At 38.7% G+C, this 19100-nt stretch overlaps 1 protein-coding gene across 2 annotated transcripts in view; it reads right to left on the reverse strand.

Moving 5' to 3' along the window:
* Positions 1–19100, reverse strand: part of csnk1a1 (casein kinase 1, alpha 1) — a 56144-nt gene that overhangs the window by 16361 nt on the left and 20683 nt on the right. Inside the window, exons 5-9 of one of the 2 annotated variants that reach the window (XM_080035181.1) lie at positions 5534–5673; positions 5098–5176; positions 4754–4828; positions 4564–4670; positions 4274–4386 (exon numbers count right to left, since the gene is read on the reverse strand). In XM_080035181.1, coding sequence (XP_079891307.1) covers positions 4274–4386; positions 4564–4670; positions 4754–4828; positions 5098–5176; positions 5534–5673 — 514 coding nt within the window. Of the gene's footprint in view, positions 1–4237; positions 4387–4563; positions 4671–4753; positions 4829–5097; positions 5177–5533; positions 5674–19100 lie in introns of both variants that reach the window. The other variant, XM_080035180.1, reaches the window with a different exon arrangement.

Below are 19100 nucleotides of genomic sequence, written 5' to 3' on the forward strand. Positions count from 1 at the left end.
TATGCCTTGTTTTTAATAACAACGGATAGGAAGCTACTTGTGGGTTTTTTCAAACGGTGAAACTGAAAGAAATGTTTTACTGGTATTTTTGCCTGACTGGTGTATAGCTATTTAGCTTTGGGACAAGCAAGTATTCAGCTTTTGCTCATAAAAACATAATTCTATTACCCACACCAGTCTGGAAATGCCTCGTTTTTAACAGGACAAAGGATTGGAACTTAATAATGTGGAAGTCAACTTTGAAGATATTTTTTTCTCTGATTTGTGTGGTATTTTTAGCCGGTAGCTTCCGAGCTAGCTTCGAGACAAGCATTCAGCTTTTGCTCATAAAAACATAATTCTATTACCCACACCAGTCTGGAAATGCCTCGTTTTTAACAGGACAAAGGATTGGAACTTAATAGTAGGGGTGGGAATCTCTTGGCACCTCACGATTCGATTCCGATTCGGAGGTCAACGATTCGATTCAAAATCGATTTTCAATGCATCTCAATGCAAAACATTTTTTATGTACATACCCATGTGTGAATTTCAAAAATATATTTATATGCACATCTGAGTTTGCTACTCAGAGTTTGCTAATCACTTCCTACTTATGTGATGATCATTAAATACAATCAACAGATGAATTACCTTCTCTAATATTATATTAGAGAAAAAGCTTTTTGTCACAAATATGACTTTCTATGACCAGTGCAATAATCAATGCAGCTTTCATTTCAACACAATATGGAAGTATGTAAAAACTAAACCGATTCAGTTTTATTTTATTTCTAATCTCGTAAATCATGTTTCTATAGGATTTCTATTCTATTATCTATTATTTTCTATGTCATTTCAACACATTGTACAAAAAGTATGGCTTGGAATTCAGCTCTCATACAAAAACGTAAACAGAGATAAAGCCGGTGCAGGTCATGGGTTTGCTGCTCTCAGCCCTTTTGAAGCCACTTTGGAAACAACTCGCACATGTGGTGTGCATGCGCAATGGCGCAGGAAGTATTAGTATTTACAAAAAAAAAAAAAAAAAAAAAAAAAAAAAAAATCGATTAACTTTTCTGAATCGATTCAGAATCGTTCGAGAGAGAATCGATATTAATCGGAAAATCGATTTTTTTTCCCACCCCTACTTAATAGTGTGGAAGTCAACTTTGAAGATATTTTTTTTCACTGATTTGTGTGGTATTTTTAGCCGGTAGCTTCCGAGCTAGCTTCGAGACAAGCATTCAGCTTTTGCGCATAAAAACACAATTCTATTACCCACACCAGTCTGGAAATGCCTTGTTTTTAACAGGACAAAGGATTGGAACTTAATATTGTGGAATTGTACTTTGAAGATATTTTTTTCACTGATTTTAGTCTTATGTTTAGCGTTAGCGCCCATGTAGCTTCGGTTGTAGCACCAAGTTTTGCTCATAACACGCTGTTTATATTCCCCACAGCAGTCTGAAAATGACTTGTTTTTAACATGACAAAGGATGGGAAGATATTCCTGTAGAAATAAAACTTTGAAGCTACTGTTTTCACTGGTTTTAATCATGTCAGGTCATGTCAAACTGTTCTCAAAGTATGGCTTAGCTCCGGCCGGGTAAACACTGTGTTCGCAGTCACGCAGTGTCTCTCTAGTATCGCGAGAGCACGGCAGAGACGGTGGGAGAGCCCCATGGACATATAAAGAAAGCCCGGCAGAGAGGTGGGAGGGGCCAGCCAGATCGCACAAATATAGGTCATCCTGAGACCAGAGGACAATTAGGGTATAGAGGCTTGCTACAATAAATGATCTGAACGGGTTTTTCAGCAAACATCTAAAAAAATAAGTATTAGGGACTACTTAGACCATATAAAATTGACAGCAAAGTGCATAATATGTGAGCTTTAATAAATGGGCCAGAGGTGTCACTTAGGCCTACCAGGAGGCCAGGAAGCTTGAAAGTAAGCTACTGGAAAAGTGCTCAAAAAAGCCTGTCCTAAGCCACAATTTGAGATTTTGAATAAAAATTTAAAATAATTTTATTTTTTTTATTTAAAATAAAGAATTTATGTTAAAAAAAGAAAAGGGTAAAAAAAAAACAATGGTGTGACCAATTTTTTTTTCAAGAGCTGTTCAAGTCATGCAGCTTTTATAAAAGCCTCATGAATATTAGTTGCATCCGCAAGTATTGCAAATGACAAGCTTTTTGTCCTCTGTTTTCGCAGCGTAATTCTGATAACACTGAAGATGCTGCTATTAAATGGTGCGCTGCAGGGCTGTGAAGTAGAACTTCCTGTTCCTATCCGCTTCAAAATAAAAGTCAACTAGCGTTTTGGCTAGTAACAGGCTTTCAATGTGAAGGTGCACAGGAAATGTTCTGTTTGCACAAACGGAACATTTCTTAACTGCGTTAAGGTAGAGAGCCGTGTGTCTCCCATAGGCTACCAGCGGTGACAAGAGTTTATCAGACGTTAGAAAAGGCGCACGAGCACACATCTTTCACCAGCCAAAGTGGCGGGTGGACTCAATAACTTACTCGCCTAAGACTGCGACCGCATTTGGCGAGTGTTAATGTAGAGTAGTGTTGTGCATCACTCCTCTGTGTTTTTTACCGTTTTAAAAAGAGAAATGCATGAATCTGGTGCACTTTGAGAGGAGAATTAAAGGTGAAGTAAGCGATTTATTTATGTTAATATAAGTGTTAAATCACTCTTTATTCATACAGTGATCACTGACATAATGTGCACGTTTCAAAAAGCCGATCTCTCAGTCACCCGCTCTGCATGTAATCGACAAATAAACTTTTCGGGGATCCCGAAACTGATGTCCAATCAGAAGAGAGAACGCTACAAACCAGCACCCGTCTCACTGCCGGTGCACGCGCAGAGCGACAGATCGGTGAATGTTTATGCGCCTACAATGGCGGAGCAGGTAAAAATCCTTCCCATGTCTGTTTTGATGTATTGTGTTTTATGTGTAACTGTTCTGCTGTCCATCTTGGCCAGGTCTCTCTTGAAAAAGAGATTTTAATCTCAATGAGATTAACCTGGTTAAATATAGGATAAATACAAATAAAAAATGTATTCTGTTGTGAATCTGAAGTGTTTTCAGACAATACAATTAGTTTGACTTTTCTTCTCAACCAAAGGCGGACTTTCTGCCGTCTTTTAGAAGTTTTTCAAAACACCCGGCAAACGCACCGTCTCCCTCCTACTCTGCACCAGCCAAAAGCTAAAGTATCAGGTGATGGAGGGGAGGGGCAGAGCGCAAGGCTGAATTAAGGGTTCGCTGCAAAGCCTGCATGCCTCAGCGTGCGGTACAATTATAGTTTAATTACTGATTTTGTTTTCATGATAGATGGAAGCCATTATAGTGATCGAGATTGAAATTCAAGTTATCGCCCAGTCCAACAAGAAGGATGACTCAAATAGGGCACAATTTAGAGAGGTTTTAAATTGCTATATCTATTCTCAATCTTTATCATTTTGGCGCTGGAGATCTTCCTTTGGCGCCGGATAAATCCTCTTTGGCGGCCACCAAAAATGTCTCTATGCAGGAAAATCCCTGATCCTTGTAAGAAAAGTCATGGGAAGTGGGAAACAGCCTTATTCCAATCCAGAGGGACCAATTATCCTCAGGTTGATGTGCCACAACCAGTCCCCATCTGCTTTACACTAGGTGTGGATCATTAACAAAGTCACATGGCAATGGAAAATAGTGTCAAGAACAGAGGGAAAAAAATATATAATCAACATTATCCAGTTTGGATAATTGGAGAGGGAATGTTAATAGAGACAGACTGCAGAAGGGTCATTGGTGTGTGATCTGAGTGAGTTTGTCAGCATTAGAGCAGTATCACAACGGAGAGAGCCCATTTTCCAGCCCCAACAAAGGAACAGAATAGCACGGTAGCAAAGTTAGTAGTCAAATTCCCCAAGGACGTCTTTGCTTCTGCAAGACAGACCAATTGTGTCAAATGCTTTCATTTAAAATGTTCTGTTCTTTTACGGGTGCCTCCTCAAACTTATAATGCTGTTGGGCTTCATCATTCCAATGGGAATAATAAGCTTCAATTGCATTTGATTTCCAATTTAGTGTTTGTACTTTTTATAATTAATATTATTATTTTTCTTAAAAAAAAAAATGGGCACTGGGGTGTGGGTTAGGAAATAAAACAATCTAATAGTGCTTAATACAATACTTAATAAATATATATATGAGCAATTGGTGTCTGGAAAAAACGTCGCTTGGCTGTTTGCTACTAACCTTTCATGTTAGGCTTGGGTTTGTCAGTTTGCTTGCCTGTGGGGGTTTGTGCCTGTTGGCCCTGGCCCCCGGAGGAGGCCCCCTGCTGTGCTGCTTTCTGTTTGAGCATGGTCCAGTCAAATGTGTAGTCATACTGGTGGTTCAGAGTCCTACAACATACAAACACATCATCAACAGAATATTCTGAACAATATGTAGTATTGCAATAATTCTGTCCTGTGTTACAAACTTCTTAAGTTAATTTTGTCATTAGCATAGAGGACAGAGCTCAATTATCCCTCCCGTCAAAGTGGCCACTGCCAACAATTATGAGTAGGTGTATTTACCTGAAGAGAATGCGGAATAGTTGGCGCAGGTACATATAGTCTGGAGCCTCCTCAAAGCGCAAGCCACGGCAGTAGTTCAGATACATGGCAAACTCCGCTGGGAAACCCTGGGAACATGCGTTCATACAATTGAGTTGTATTGACGTTAAGTAAGAACTTCCACCACGGCTACTGTTTAACATTTTCTTACCTTACAGAGGACCTCAACAGGGGTGGACATCTTCTTCTCTGAGATCTTTTCATACTTTTGCTTCTTTGTTGCAGCCTGTGAAACACAACACATGTACAATGCTCACTTACCCTATTTTAACTGCCCTGCATGCTTCTTACCTAGACATGACAAGTGGACCACTAACAATAGTTACGGTTCGCTTTAAGTTGTTAAAGCCTTTATAACTTAGCTCTAAAAAATAAACACTAAAAAACAATGTGTTTGTGAATTCATAAGTCAAATAAAAGCTTTCAAAGCAATGCAAAAAAAAAAAGAGCAAAACTAGGTTTGACAATGAAGGGTAATAAAAGACATTTTGATACCTTTAATCCTTGCCATGGCAGACTGGTTCTGTTGAAGTACATGAGCACGTAGCCTAGTGACTCCATGTCATCACGGCGACTAGAGAAAAATGTTTTATTAGTTGTCAAGTACACAAGTCTGTTTCTTGTCACTACATCCAACATAAAAAAAGGAATGTGTGTGTAACATTTTATTTATTACAGGGATGGAAATTCTAAAATTTTGTGAAAGGCTGGTTGCACCATTTTTCCTAAAACACTGCAACTTCAAAAGGTTCCACTGAAAGCCAACTTAAATTCTTAGTTGGGTTGATGTGCTCAACTGAGAAACAAGTTCCCAAGTTTTCAAATGCCAAACAGTCCAAACACAGGACAATAATTACTGCATTGATTTTCTAGAAACATTTAAGAAAACAACAAAAAACATTGATTTAAAATATTAAATGTATGCACAGACCTCTGCTCAATGCCCAAGTGTGCATTGATGGAGGCATAACGTGCTGTGCCAGTCAGGTTCTTGTCTTCTCTGTAGGGGATGTGCTGTCGTGTTCGGTTATCTCGGTACTTTTTTGCCAAACCAAAATCAATAAGGAACAACTGACACAGGGAGAGAACACAAAGTGGTTATCTGTTAGTGACATTGCACACAGTTCCAATAGTTAATCAGAAAATAAAATCAACATATGTTCATTATAAATACAATAATTAGACTCCTGCTGTAAAAAACAAATGTCAAAAACATTACTGCATTCATTGAAGAGATCCTTATGACGTTTACATGTCCATGGGGTAAAGTGTTGTATTAAAAACTACATCCCTTCTTATAGCTTCAATGTAGCAACTATATTCTTATACAATAGCTGTGGAAGCAGGTTTTTACTTTCACTTTATGATTGTACCATGTGGTTGCTTTGTTTTAATCAGTAAAGAACTTTAAGGATGTTCTTAAAAACTTAAAAATAAATACGGTGGTATTCAACAACACATTGTTGACATTAGGCTGTAGGACCACACTTGATGAAATGGCCTATTAAAAAATGTGGTACACATGATTTTTTTCGAATAAGAATCGGCAGTGGAATAAAGTTAACACTGTGCTGATCCATAGTATGACTGTGAGGTTGCTCAGTTTTGCATTTGACTCAAAAGCAAGATGCTCATATTAAATTTCCTACAATGTTTTAGAGACTTGTCCAGTCAAACAGATGCTCTGCTCAAACTGTGCTTTTTAGTTAGCTATATTGTGGGATGATTATGCGACTTAAAATAATATTGAGAGCTTTTGCAACTGGGTTGCAGTCTAATTTTTTTTTACGGGTCAATGATGGTATGATAAGGTATGCTCATTGATCATACTCAAGTTGAGTGCATTATAAACCAGCAGACCAAAAAGACACATTAAACATACCCCAAACTCACCATGGCTGTGTCCTAAATGCGTATCTAGCAACAGCCAAAAATTATGTTTTTCCTGGGCCTGGCCCCAAAAAGCAAACGTATGACGTCTGGGACTAGAAGCAAGAGTATCTGTGTCAGCGTAATAGTTAAACAGAGCTACCATTGGCAGGCTAAGAGCTCTGACTTCAAGTTATCCTGTGTCAGCTTATCTACTCGTATAATTCCTCAATGGTAAATGCACAACAAACTTCAAGATGTTATGCTGTTCAGACTGCAACTGTTAGAATAACAGCTGTTCTCTAACTACAACATTGAGTTTTTTTTCTGCATCTTCAACCTGAATTTAACAAATAGATCTCATAAAAGTGTTTCACTTTATTCATCAACGTCAATTGTCCTTATCATTTAAATAGTATATGCCATGTTGTTTGGGAATGCAAACAGTGCAAATGAACATCAACAAAATGTCCTAGATTTGGGTAACATCTTGACACTAGGGCTTTGTCATTATATTACATAAAATAAACATTTATGTGACATCCTACACTGAAGCAGAAAGCTGTAAAATGTCAAAAGGAAAGTGATTTACAGTGCAACTTGTACTGTCAGAGGGAACACAACCGGAAGGGAGACAGAATCAGAGCAGCACCCACCCACAAATGCTGCATTATCATAGAGAATCCTTAATGTATTTCACATGTTGAAGTGGTCACAACATAGAAAGCATGACAACATTATACTCCATACATTCCACATACACACTAAAACATCCACGAACAATTGTAAACATACCAGATAATCTGTAATAGCAATTTACACATTGTCTGGAAATTCTGGTCAATTATGACAAACTACAGGTGGGAATGGGCTGCATTTCTGATAGTTTAGGTCCACATCCCCCTAGTTCAGATGAAGTACATCCCCATACTGATCACTATCCATTATCTTTTACAATTGTGAAATTACTAAGTCAGCAACCTGCTTCAGGGCAAACTTTAGATAGCTGTGATTTAAATGTACAATTTCAGTTAGCTTCAAACTTTAAATGGAGTTCAGCTTTTATAGTTTGTGTAATTTAGGCTCATGAAGACGTATTTCAGGGTGCTACCCAATGAGATTTTCATTTGCACAATTTTGCCAACTCAATGCAGCACACCAATACCTTTCAATTAAAAATAAATGTAATTAATACTTTACAGATTGAAACAAAAACAAGGACATTGCTTGTTCCTGGTAAAGCCTGTGATATTTGTATTGCCATGAGAATAGTCTTAAGTTTGTGGCAGGACCAAAATGATAAAACATAAAAAAGGAGTGGGTTTTGTGGTGCTTTCTGCTAACCAACTAGCAGGATGATGAAAGCTCTCTGGGGCTAATGCTAGATAAATGTGAGTCACATGGCCATATGGTACCTATGGAAATTAGACAGCAGCAGCAACATTTTAAAAAAAAATGTATCGATAAAAATATCCTTCGTATTTTAGCAGCACTCATTAACACATTTTAAATGACATCTGAACACTGGCACAAAGCAGATGATCAAGTAAGCCTTATATTTGGGCAACGAAAAAAATATATAATAATATTCCGTTATGCATTTCGAGAAAAAACTCGAAATGTTGAGAATAAAGATGAAATATGATGTCATGAATAAATTCGACTGTTAGAGAAAAGTTGGAAAGATATTGACCGATTCGAACTTCAGGCATCAGGAACTCATAAGCACAATTTATCTTTGCTATCGTCATAATGCAGACAATGGGCTGTAACATAATTTTGACGAAAACAAGACATCCTCTAAGCTCCACTAATAACATTTCTGTCTGTGTAGTGGGCTGTGAGATGAGAGCACAGAGACACTAATAAGCGAAAAAATATTCAACAGGGCTTAACGCTAAGGTTTTTTTTACTTGCCAGGGCGGGCAAGTGGGTCTGAATTCTGCTTGCCCGAAGTACATTTTTACTGGCCCCTATACAATTTTTTAATTTTTTATTAGTGGTGTTCAAATAATTGTTATATTTGCTCTTTATTTACATTGTATAAACGCATCATGGACAGTGTTATAGATGAGTTAAGGGTCATACTGAAAGTGGAGGTCATTATCCAAATATTTGAGTTGGAACATTTGTAATTTTTTAGTTTCTTAACCTACAATAACTGCAAATGAGACATGTTTTATGCAAACAAATCATGTCAAAAATCAAAGAACTTTAACAGCACTTAAAAAAAAGCATTGGTCACACCAATGTTTTTTTTTTACCTTATTCGTTTTACAACAGCAATTCTTTAAAACTATTTTCTCAATCTCAATTTTGCTTAGGATAGGCTGTTTTGAACACTTTTCCAGTAGCTTACTTTCTTTATTATTATTTTTTTAAGATATTTTTTTGGAATTGTTATGCTTTATTGATAGTGCAGAGAGACAGAGGTGAAATAGGGCAGAAAGGGGAGTGACATGCAGAGAACGACCGCGGGCGGGAATAGAACACGGGTCTGCTGCTGGGCCTGGCCCGGGGGGGACGCCCTACCAACTGAGCTAGGGGCGCTCAGCAGTAGCCTACTTTCAAGCTTCCACTGCCTCCTGGTATGTGAAGTCAGACACCTCTGGCCCATTTATTGAGATCTACATGCAGGCTGTAAAGATGTTCCTCTGATAACTGTTGCTGATGTTTGTGTTGACATGCACATTAACTGGTAGTAGGCTTCTAGCAACAGAGCTAACATTAGCATCCTCGCTACTACTAGATTCACGTTGGGTGCATTTAAAAAAGGCGGATGTTTTCACGGCTTTCAGACAGTTGGGGTAGACTAATTTACTCGTTGGCTTTTGGACTCTGTCACACCAACATAACGCGTGTAGTTATCTTCTCTATTTCTCTGACTGTGTGTGTGTGTGTGCGGCGGTGGAGCCCCGCCCCCATTCACAAAATGGAGCAGAGTAGAAATGCAACGCGGCAGACACTACTACGCGCACATAAATAAGATAAATAACATAAGCGTTTATTTAATAATTAGCACCAGTTCTGTGTGAAAATAGACCGTGGATAGATGACTTGTATTTGGCGCTATACATTTTTTTAAATATTATTTCAGCGGAGACTCCCGGTTTCCTGTTCAGGCAAGCGGGTTGTCATAGTTACTGGCCCGATGTGGCGTTTTACTTGCCTCGGGCCATCCTTATTGTCGAGCCCTGTTCAATTCATTCACTCTTATACATAGCAGTGCAGTTATTAGTTGAGCTTAGAGGATAGTTCCAGCTGTCTTAAACGGTCGAGTGTGTTCTCGAGAACGCATTACGTCTTCATTTGCGACATTGACTTTTTTCTCGAAGTGCATAATGAAAAAAAACATCAATAAGACTTTTTTTTCTTTTTCTCCCATGGCCGCAATACTCTTCTATAGCCGGCAGTTAATTACACAAACAGGCACCTTATTTTTTACAAGAGAAAATGGGCACTTTAAGTTGTACTACAAATCTAAGTTGCTGTGATTCACATGTGATTCAAACACGAATAGAAATATTCACAAACTACTAACATAGAAAAAACTAGGTTGTTTATAATTTGCGTGTAGAGCACTTTCTTAAATCAAAAACAGTTTAATTTAATGTTCCAGAATAAAACCTCTTCTAACACATCATTTGGATGTTCCCAATGTTTACCCACAAGGATTCGGATGCCATTACCCAACATAGGATTAATGCTGACTTTTTGTTTTCATGAAAGGATACAAAATATATAAATCTTGCATCGAAAATATAAATACGTTTTAAGACAAGCTTTCTTCCCCTCCTTTTTGATAGGATGCATACCGTTTTTTGTTATTGTCATTATGACTTCCATTAAAAAAAGTGTTTGTCAGCTAGCCTGCTATATATTTTTAGCACCAGGTTTAATTCAGTTATATCCAATACTTCCTTAGCTCTGACATCAGCTTTGATTTTGGTTGAATAGTAATAACTAGAATATATAATTGAATTACATTTGAATAATTACTTTGACTATTTTCAGGACACATTTAAGGCACGGAACTGGCTTTCATCGTTGGCAAGATGCTCTTACTTTGAGCAACCATACGGACCCCTTGTTACAACAAATAGCTACTCCTTAGGCAATACTGATGGAAAGTTTGCTTTCCTCTCCAACTATCATAACGTGCAAACTAAATGGATGAGTACATTAATTGGGTATAATGAGTGCAAGTGCTGTTGGTCTGATTCACTTTAAACCAGTGTAGTTAGGTATGATGGCAAAGCGACAACTGCTGTTGTGAGGCAGCTGGTGTTGTGGTAAAGGTCACACCTGGTTTAATCCTGAGAAAGATGGGTCCTGAGAAGAGCTAACAGCCAAGCTTCTTTTCCTCTTCCCCACTGACGAGTCTAAACACTAGGGCAGACAGTAGAGGGGCAGGGGTCAAAAATCACACAGCCTCTATCCACCTTCAGTCACAGTTAGCATGAGTACAAGAGGCACTTCTAGTTGCACCCACATTGTTTGCCCCCTTTGACACAACTAACAGTGTCCAGTACAGCTAGGATATGTACCTCCTTATGTACACCCTAGACTGAACCTAAACAGGCAAAACAAATCCACTTTAAATCTTTTTAGTACAGATATGATCATTCTGGCCATCATTCTAGAATAAACCACATGACAGTGATTTTCTTCTGTTAAGGACAACCATCGATCAACCCTGTACAACAAGTAGCCAAACATTTCTCTGAAGGCAAGAACATGTTGAAACTTCAATATCATGTCCAACAGTAACTATAAAGACCAGTGCAGACAGGCAACCCCATGGTTCAGAAAATACCTGCGGGAGAGGGGGAATTCGGGCAGAAGACCTCATGGTTATGCATCCTCGACGAGCAAATCATAGAGAGCATACTAAATATGTACTTAAAGGAAAGCTTTAATTAATTAATCAAAGTTGTTAACAGCCCACCACTGACATAAGGTGCATTCCTCTTGTTCACATGACAGACTTAAATAATATACAACTAAACAGATAAATGGGTTAAATATGTAGTAGTTGAGCTAATATTGGAGAAAAGTGGGTTATAAGCCAGTTGTATTTAATTGACTATCTTACACTAGCAACAATCTGTATCACATCGATATATCCTCTGATGTACTGTATCCTTACCACTGTTAAACTAAGGGCACACTCACACTTGGCCCGATTGATCTGCGTCGTTCTTAAGCCAGTTTGCCCCCAGCCAAATTTGCAGCAAACATTCCATTTCCACATCAGACCAGCACAGACCCTTCAGCAACATTTTCTTAAATCTCGGTTGGTCCATGGAGGTATTGGGTCGTGGGGAACAGTCTCATATTGACGACAGGATCAAGTATTTGTGCATGCTCGTGCCGGCTCGTACATTAGCATCCGTACAGTGCAAAAGCACACCTTTGCCAGGGCCAAGGAAGTGTAGCGTGCTTGAGCAGGATGGACCACTTGCACTAGTCAAGCAAAGTAGACTTCTACCCTCAATCGTGCTTGGGCACGGTACAAATGACGTGTGAATATGCCCTAAAACTGTTCGTTACCATATCTATTGGTCAGCACCACATATAGTTAGCTAACTTAATTATAAACAAATAGCACATGTGTTGGAGCACAATTTACTGCGGTTAAAGTAACATCATGGCTATGGGAGAATGGTATCCAAACACTGTAGCAGGTCCCATTCAGTACCTGTGCAAACACTTGGCTAGACTTGTCCTCTTCTGGCCAAACCAAAAAATGTAGGTCCCAGCAATGCTCTGCGGCCTGATCCCAGAATAATTATACCAAGTTATATTGTTAACTTTTGTAAGTAAAACCGAGCCCCCTCAAATCTGAATCGTGGACTAGTGTATTTATTACCTTTTAACAAAGCAAACAGTTTTTTTGTTGTTGTCGTAACCTTACCAGAGCCAGATGCATACGTGATACAATCAAAGTATGTTTAGATGGTATGCCAAGGATCAAGAGCAGAGGAGTACCTGGCCGTCTATCTTTTTTAACAAGAAAAAGCATGCATCTGTGTCGGTCATTCAACAACATGGATTTTGCAATACAGTCATCACCAGTACATATAAAAAAATTGCTGAGTTTAAACAGTAAGGCATATATATGTATAAAACTTTGTTATACATCAGAGTTCACCAATGTTCATTTAGGGCGCCCTCACACTAAGCCATCTGTACTGTGCCCAAGTATGTTTGCCCCCTCAAGTCTAGTTTGTTTCAGTGAGAGTGCTCCGTTCTGTACTCAAGGTACACTTCCTCAGCTCCTGCACAGTAAGGAGGGGGGTGCTTGGGCACGTTACAGATGCTAATGAGCCTACATGCACACGAGCAGGAGCGTAGAAAGCAATCCTGACGTCAATTTGTATGAGACTGCTCCCCGCGACCCAATACGTCCATTACGCGACTGACATTTTTTTTTTAAATTGCGGAAGGGTTTGTGCTGGTCTGATGTGGAATGAGAGTGGAATGTTTGCTGCAAAATTGTTTGGATGAAAAATAGGGTACAAAAACACGCCAAATCCCAATTAGGGTTGGCCCGAATTATCCGAGTATTCGAACACTCGTTTGTTAAGTTAGTATTCGAAGCTCAATTCAGTATTGGAAATATTCATTCTTTTTTTTGCAAAGGTATCTTAATCTTCAATATATGTTGTCAGCAAAGACTAATATTCAGATACATAAATTATATATATAGCAATTTTTAAAATACAAATTTAACACTCAAATAAATTATCAAATTATTTGAACTTTGACCTAGTTTGCCGCTGACCTTTCAAAGCGCAACCGGTGTAATACCAGCTGTAGGCTACCTGACTCTGGCTGTGTTCGAAAAGCCATACTAACGTCCTCCCTCCTACAGTCCCCTCCAATAGTATTGGAACATTGAGGCCAATTCCTTTATTTTTGCTGTAGACTGGAAACATTTGGATTTGAAACCAAAATATGAATATGAGACAATAGATCAACATGTCAGCTTTCGTTTCCAGGTACCGTACTTTTCGGACTATAAGCCGCGACTTTTTCCCAATTTTTCGACCCTGTTATTACACAGCACAGTATATGTTCTGTAGCTACTAGGGATGGGCGTTAGTAATCGAGTACTCATCGTTTCAAATTAACTCGATTGGTGGATGAGGAAAATCATTTTTTGTTTTTTTTTAGTGTCTGTAGCCTTTAGGCCGGCGGGCCGCGGCCGCCCCTATTTTAAAATGTTATATACGTGTACAAAACGGATAAAATAAAGTTTAACAAAATTAAATATTTTGATGCAAGTGCAATAAACTGAGCGTTGTGTCAAAAAGCAACTGCAAATAACTGCCACCTCCGTGTCACCGTAGCGCAGCCTGTGTTCTCCACAGCACCGCAGAGCTGAACACGGTCTCTCCTTTCTCCAGAACATTGTCAGGAATATAACTGTCCAATTATTTCAAAGCAGATGATAAAATTACGTTTATAAAAAGGGGAGATGACACCTGTTACTCTCAGTTAGTAATGAGTAGCCTAGACTCCAGGTGACCATGCAAGGTGCTCTACCATCTCTTTCCCGACAATCCCCTCTGTGCACAAATTCTTACATATGGTAATTAAACATTATAACACCTGCGGCTTATAGTCCAGTGCGGCTTATAGTGCGGAAAGTACGGTATTTACATCTGGATCTGATACACAACTGAGAAGATATTATTTGTAAAGGAACACCAAATTTTTAGGGGAGCAAAAGTATTGGAACAGATACACTTAAAATAAATTAAAGTAAATAAGACTTAATGTTTTGTTGCAAATCCTTCCCTTGCAATAACTGCATCAAGCCGGTGACCCATTGACATCACAAAACTTTTGCATTCCTCTTTTGTGATGTTCTTCCAGGCTTTCACTGCAGCCTCTTTCAGTTGTTGTTTGTTTATCCTCTTCAGTCTCCTCTTTAGCAGGTAAAATGCATTCTCTATAGCAGGGGTTCTCAAACTTTTGATAGCTGAGGGCCAATTTAGGAACCCAACATTGGACCGAGGGCCGCCGAAGGAAAATTAAATAATTTCAATGGCCAGGTTGCGTCTTTACAGTTTACATGTATTGGTCTTCATCCAGTAATGTGTAATTAACACATTTTAATTAATTAATGAAGGGCTAGGTTCCCCCCCCCCCCAATGTATTTCAACATTGGGGGGGAAACATTAAAAGCGGGGTCTGGGGGTTGTCCCCCCGAAAAATTTGAGGTTCAAACACTTCATTTTGTGCATTCTGGTTAATTTTTATGCAGTAATTTGTGTCTTCTGTATTCATGTATGGTGGACATGTTAAGGAAAAGACAACTAGCTCCCATTGACGCAAATCTAATGGAATATAAATCAGTAAGGCACTGAGGCATTCTGTATTGCATTCAAATATTTATTCTACTTTATTGTTCAAAACTTTCTGCACATTGAAAACGTATCACCTTTTGGAGTGTTTTTTGTAGGACTCACTACTCATGATGCAGCAGCAGTGTTAACTATTATGACACTATACATTGGAAATAAACAGGGTGGGCTCTCAGCAGTCAACTGGCAGATAGTTCCATAGCTATCAGCAGCCAGCTAACGTTAGCTTGTTAGCTAAACTTTAGGCAAAAGAGTTAGAAACCAGATAATTTTAGCATCCATCCTTAGACACTTAACCCAATGTAATTCACCTTGAAGGTGAGAAAGTGTATCGTATTGGGCTTAACAAGCTCACTATCTAACAACTTACATTGGGACCACTACACTGCGGGAGGCTGACCAGCCGTCTGCAACGAGAGGCAGAGGCAAGCCGAACGTCGGCAAGTTTAAGATGGTATGGTCCACTGTAGGGGTGTTATTATTAATAATTGGGGAATGAATATAAACAATTAAGAGGGATATTTAAGTGTTTCGACCCCTGTACTGTTTTTACTGTTACGGGGGATGCATCCCCTCCGTGCGTTTCAATAAAAAAATAAAAAATAATAATTATAAAATATATATATATTTTTTTTATATATAATCCATAATTCAATGCGGGCGGCCAGATATGTTTCCGCGGGCCGCCATTGGCCTGCGGTCCGCACTTTGAGAACCACTGCTCTATAGGGTTTAACTCTGGAGATTGACCTGGCCAGTCTGAAACCTTCCATTTCTTGCCCCTGATTAACAATTTTTTTGTTTTTGTAGTGTGTTTTCGGTCATTATCTTCAGATTCAGATTCAGATGTCTTTATTTGCCATGACATGTAAACATGTATGGAATTTGTTTTGGTGCAGTGGAGTTTACAGCAAGACAGGTGCAGACAGGACAAGACAGTGCAAACCAACATAATAGTGGAAAATGAGTAAATAATAAATAATATAATAATAAATAAAGAAGTACACGATGAAGGATCTTCCAATCAGTTTGGTTGCATCTTTCTTTAATTTGGCAGACAAAATGTTTCTGTAAACTTCTGAGTTTATTTTGCTGTTGCCATCATGTGTCACATCATCAATGAAGATTAATGAGCCCATCCGAGAAGAAGCCATGCAAGCCCAAGCCATGACATTGCCTCCACCGTGTTTCACAGATGAGCTTGTATGTTTGGGATCATAAGCAGATCCTTTCTTTCGCCAAACTTTAGCCTTTCCATCACTTTGGTAAAAGGTTCATCTTGACAACAACACAGTAAGACATGATAGCAACAGCAAAATGAACTCAGAAGTCTACAGAAACATTTTGTCTGCCAATTTAAAGAAAGGTGCAACCAAACTGATTGGAAGATCCTTCATCATGCAGCAAGATAATGATCCAAAAAAACTGCAAAAACAACAAAGGAGTTCATCAGGGGCAAGAAGTGGAAGGTTTTAGACTGGTCAAGTCAATCTCCAGACTTAAACCCTTTAGAGCATGCATTTTACCTGCTAAAGAGGAGACTGAAGAGAGTAACCCCCCAAAACAAACAGCAACTGAATGAAGCTGCGGTGAAAGCCTGGAAAAGCATCACAAAATAATTTGATTGCAACAAAATAAATTTAAGTGAATAAAACTTAATGTTAAGTGTATCTGTTCCAATACTTTTGCTCCCCTAAAAATGTGGTGTTCCTTTACAAATAATGATATCTTCTCAGTTGTGTATCAGATCCAGATGTAAATACCTGGAAATGAAAGCTGAAATGTTGATCTATTGTCTCATATTCATATGTTGGTGTCAAACCCAAATGTTTCCAGTCTACAGCAAAAATAAAGGAATTGGCCTCAGAGGGGACCGTATATACTCAACATCTACTCCATGCTATCTACTTAACGATCGATTGTGTAAGAAAAAAAAATAATTACAATCCGTTTGAAAAGACGCAATGCATTGTGGGGTGGCTGAGTAGGAAAAGTATCCCATCTATCGATACACAAAATCTTCCCGGAAGTTAGTACTCATCCGGGCATTTCTCGCCTACACAAACTTGCATACACAACCGTCAGATACTCAAATTGACTTCAAAATGAGTACGAGTAGGACGAGTAGTATGGCTTTTTGAACACAGCCGTTGTCAGAGCGAGGTAAACTAAATGTGGCACCAAGCTCAGTAGAGAGAGTAGAATGTGTTTCTCTTAACTTTATAACACAACATTAGCGCAATCTCAGAAGGAAAAGCAATGCTTGGCAAAAAGCTAACGTTAGCTTAGCTGTGTGTGTACGTTTGCTATGCAGGGCTGCTATTGCCCATCAACCGTGACTTGCTTGCACAATGGGAATACACAGTCAATAATGGATATAATATGGACACAAAAGACTATCAATATTGGATCCTTGTATGGATTTAGAAATCCCCGAAAAGATGAATGTTACGGGATGAATTGAAAAGCTCCTGCAAAGGTTATGATGGCACAAAGGACAGCTGATTTGGAACAGCTGTTCACTTCCATGGGGAAAAAGTAAGCATCAACAAAGGGAGTGTATTGGTATTATTAATGTTGGTTTTGATGGTGTGTTTCTTTAGAACGAGTATTCGAATACTTGCTCGGAAAATCCAATGAGTATTAGAAGCCTGTAAAATGGTATTCGGGCCAGCCCTAGTGCACATATATAGACATGGTGACGTATGGACCAAAAGCAACGGTGCACAGTCAGAGTACTGGCTAGCGGGGGAGTGGGGTTCTATGATGCTTCGGCATGGTACGGGGCAACTGGGCCCGAGTGCACCCTTAGAGGCTGTTAACACTAAAAACCGAAACAATGCAAATTAAACGTGTGTCACCACCAGTGATGCCAAGGACAGCTTTCTACATTAAAAAACACTATATATAGATTAGTGCGCAGCAGTTAAGTTACTGTTAAAACAAACAGAGCAATAAGGCTGCGGTTTTACAATAAAAGCATTTCACTGGCTTCACATTAATAGCATTTCCCTGGACAAACGTGAGTTGACTTTTATTTTTAAGTACACCTAACATGAAAGTAGCTGCTGACACAGCCCCTTCACAGCTCTGCAGTGCTATGTCACTAGCAGCAGTTTTCAGTTCACGGGTTCTACACGGTGAAATAAGAGGACAGAAAGCTTGTCATTTGCAATACTATATATGCAACCTTAAGCTTAGACCAACCGCTTAGTTGCATTCATTTTCAGTTACAGTAAGGTTTTATGCATCAAATTGTAATAAGCTAAGTGTCACCGCCAGCTACTGGCTTGGCATGCGTCCTACAGCGATTTCGTCCCGTTTCCTCCATGAAGCGAAACCATGTGCATGAGTGAATTTTTCAAATCAATTGCATCTGAACATGGAAACTTTTGAAAAAGTAAAGGGGAAAACCGTTGCGTTTTCACCGTGTAAACTGCCCCTTAGACCACGAAATGAAGGCCAGGTACAAGCTAACACTAACAACTTTGTTAACTTAGAAGCCTGTTAAATAAATTCTGTACATAATTTTGTGTTGTGGCATTTCATTATCTGATATTTCTACAGAAATACAATAAAAAACTAATTTAAGACTCAAAAGACAGACGTGAAAAATCCTATCTATAAAGATACTAAGCAAATATATATTTTAAGCTATTTGAGATTCTCCGAAAAGCATTAATTTATTTTCAAGGGACATATTTATTTATTGTTTAAACTGTTAAGTTATCTTGAAAACAGCAGGCTTTTGTAGGCCTGCAAGTTTTAGTTTTTTGTATTTTCAAATGCTACTTTATTTTTATGTTTTAAATTGAGAAATGGGCTAGATGAAATATAATGGTCGGAATATGGAATTTGCCTTCTGTAGCACACATGTTGATAGGCTAATCATGATGTGTAGCCTATGTTAATAGATTTATTTTTAACAAGGCTATTTGCATTAAAAAATTAAAATAAAAAAATTTTCAATAGGCTAGCTTCAAGGTGAGGTGATTCTGATTATTCCAGAAATTAGTGCTAGACAGAACCTGTCTATATTAGATCTTAGTGTTTATTAGGGCCCGAGCACCGAAGTGGTGCGAAGCCCTATTGAAAATCGGTCAGATTTTTATTTTTCTTCTTCTTAGTAATTTTTGGCACTTTTCACCCCTTTCCCGTCATGCAAAAGTTGAAAAACTTTGCGGACAGGTCAGACCTGCAAGAAATTGCAATTTATCAGTGGTTTCCAAAAACAATGGGCCCCCAGGGGCCCCA

This window comes from Ammodytes marinus (assembly GCF_949987685.1).
Source record: "Ammodytes marinus genome assembly, chromosome: 10".
Taxonomy (NCBI): Eukaryota; Metazoa; Chordata; class Actinopteri; order Uranoscopiformes; family Ammodytidae; genus Ammodytes; species Ammodytes marinus.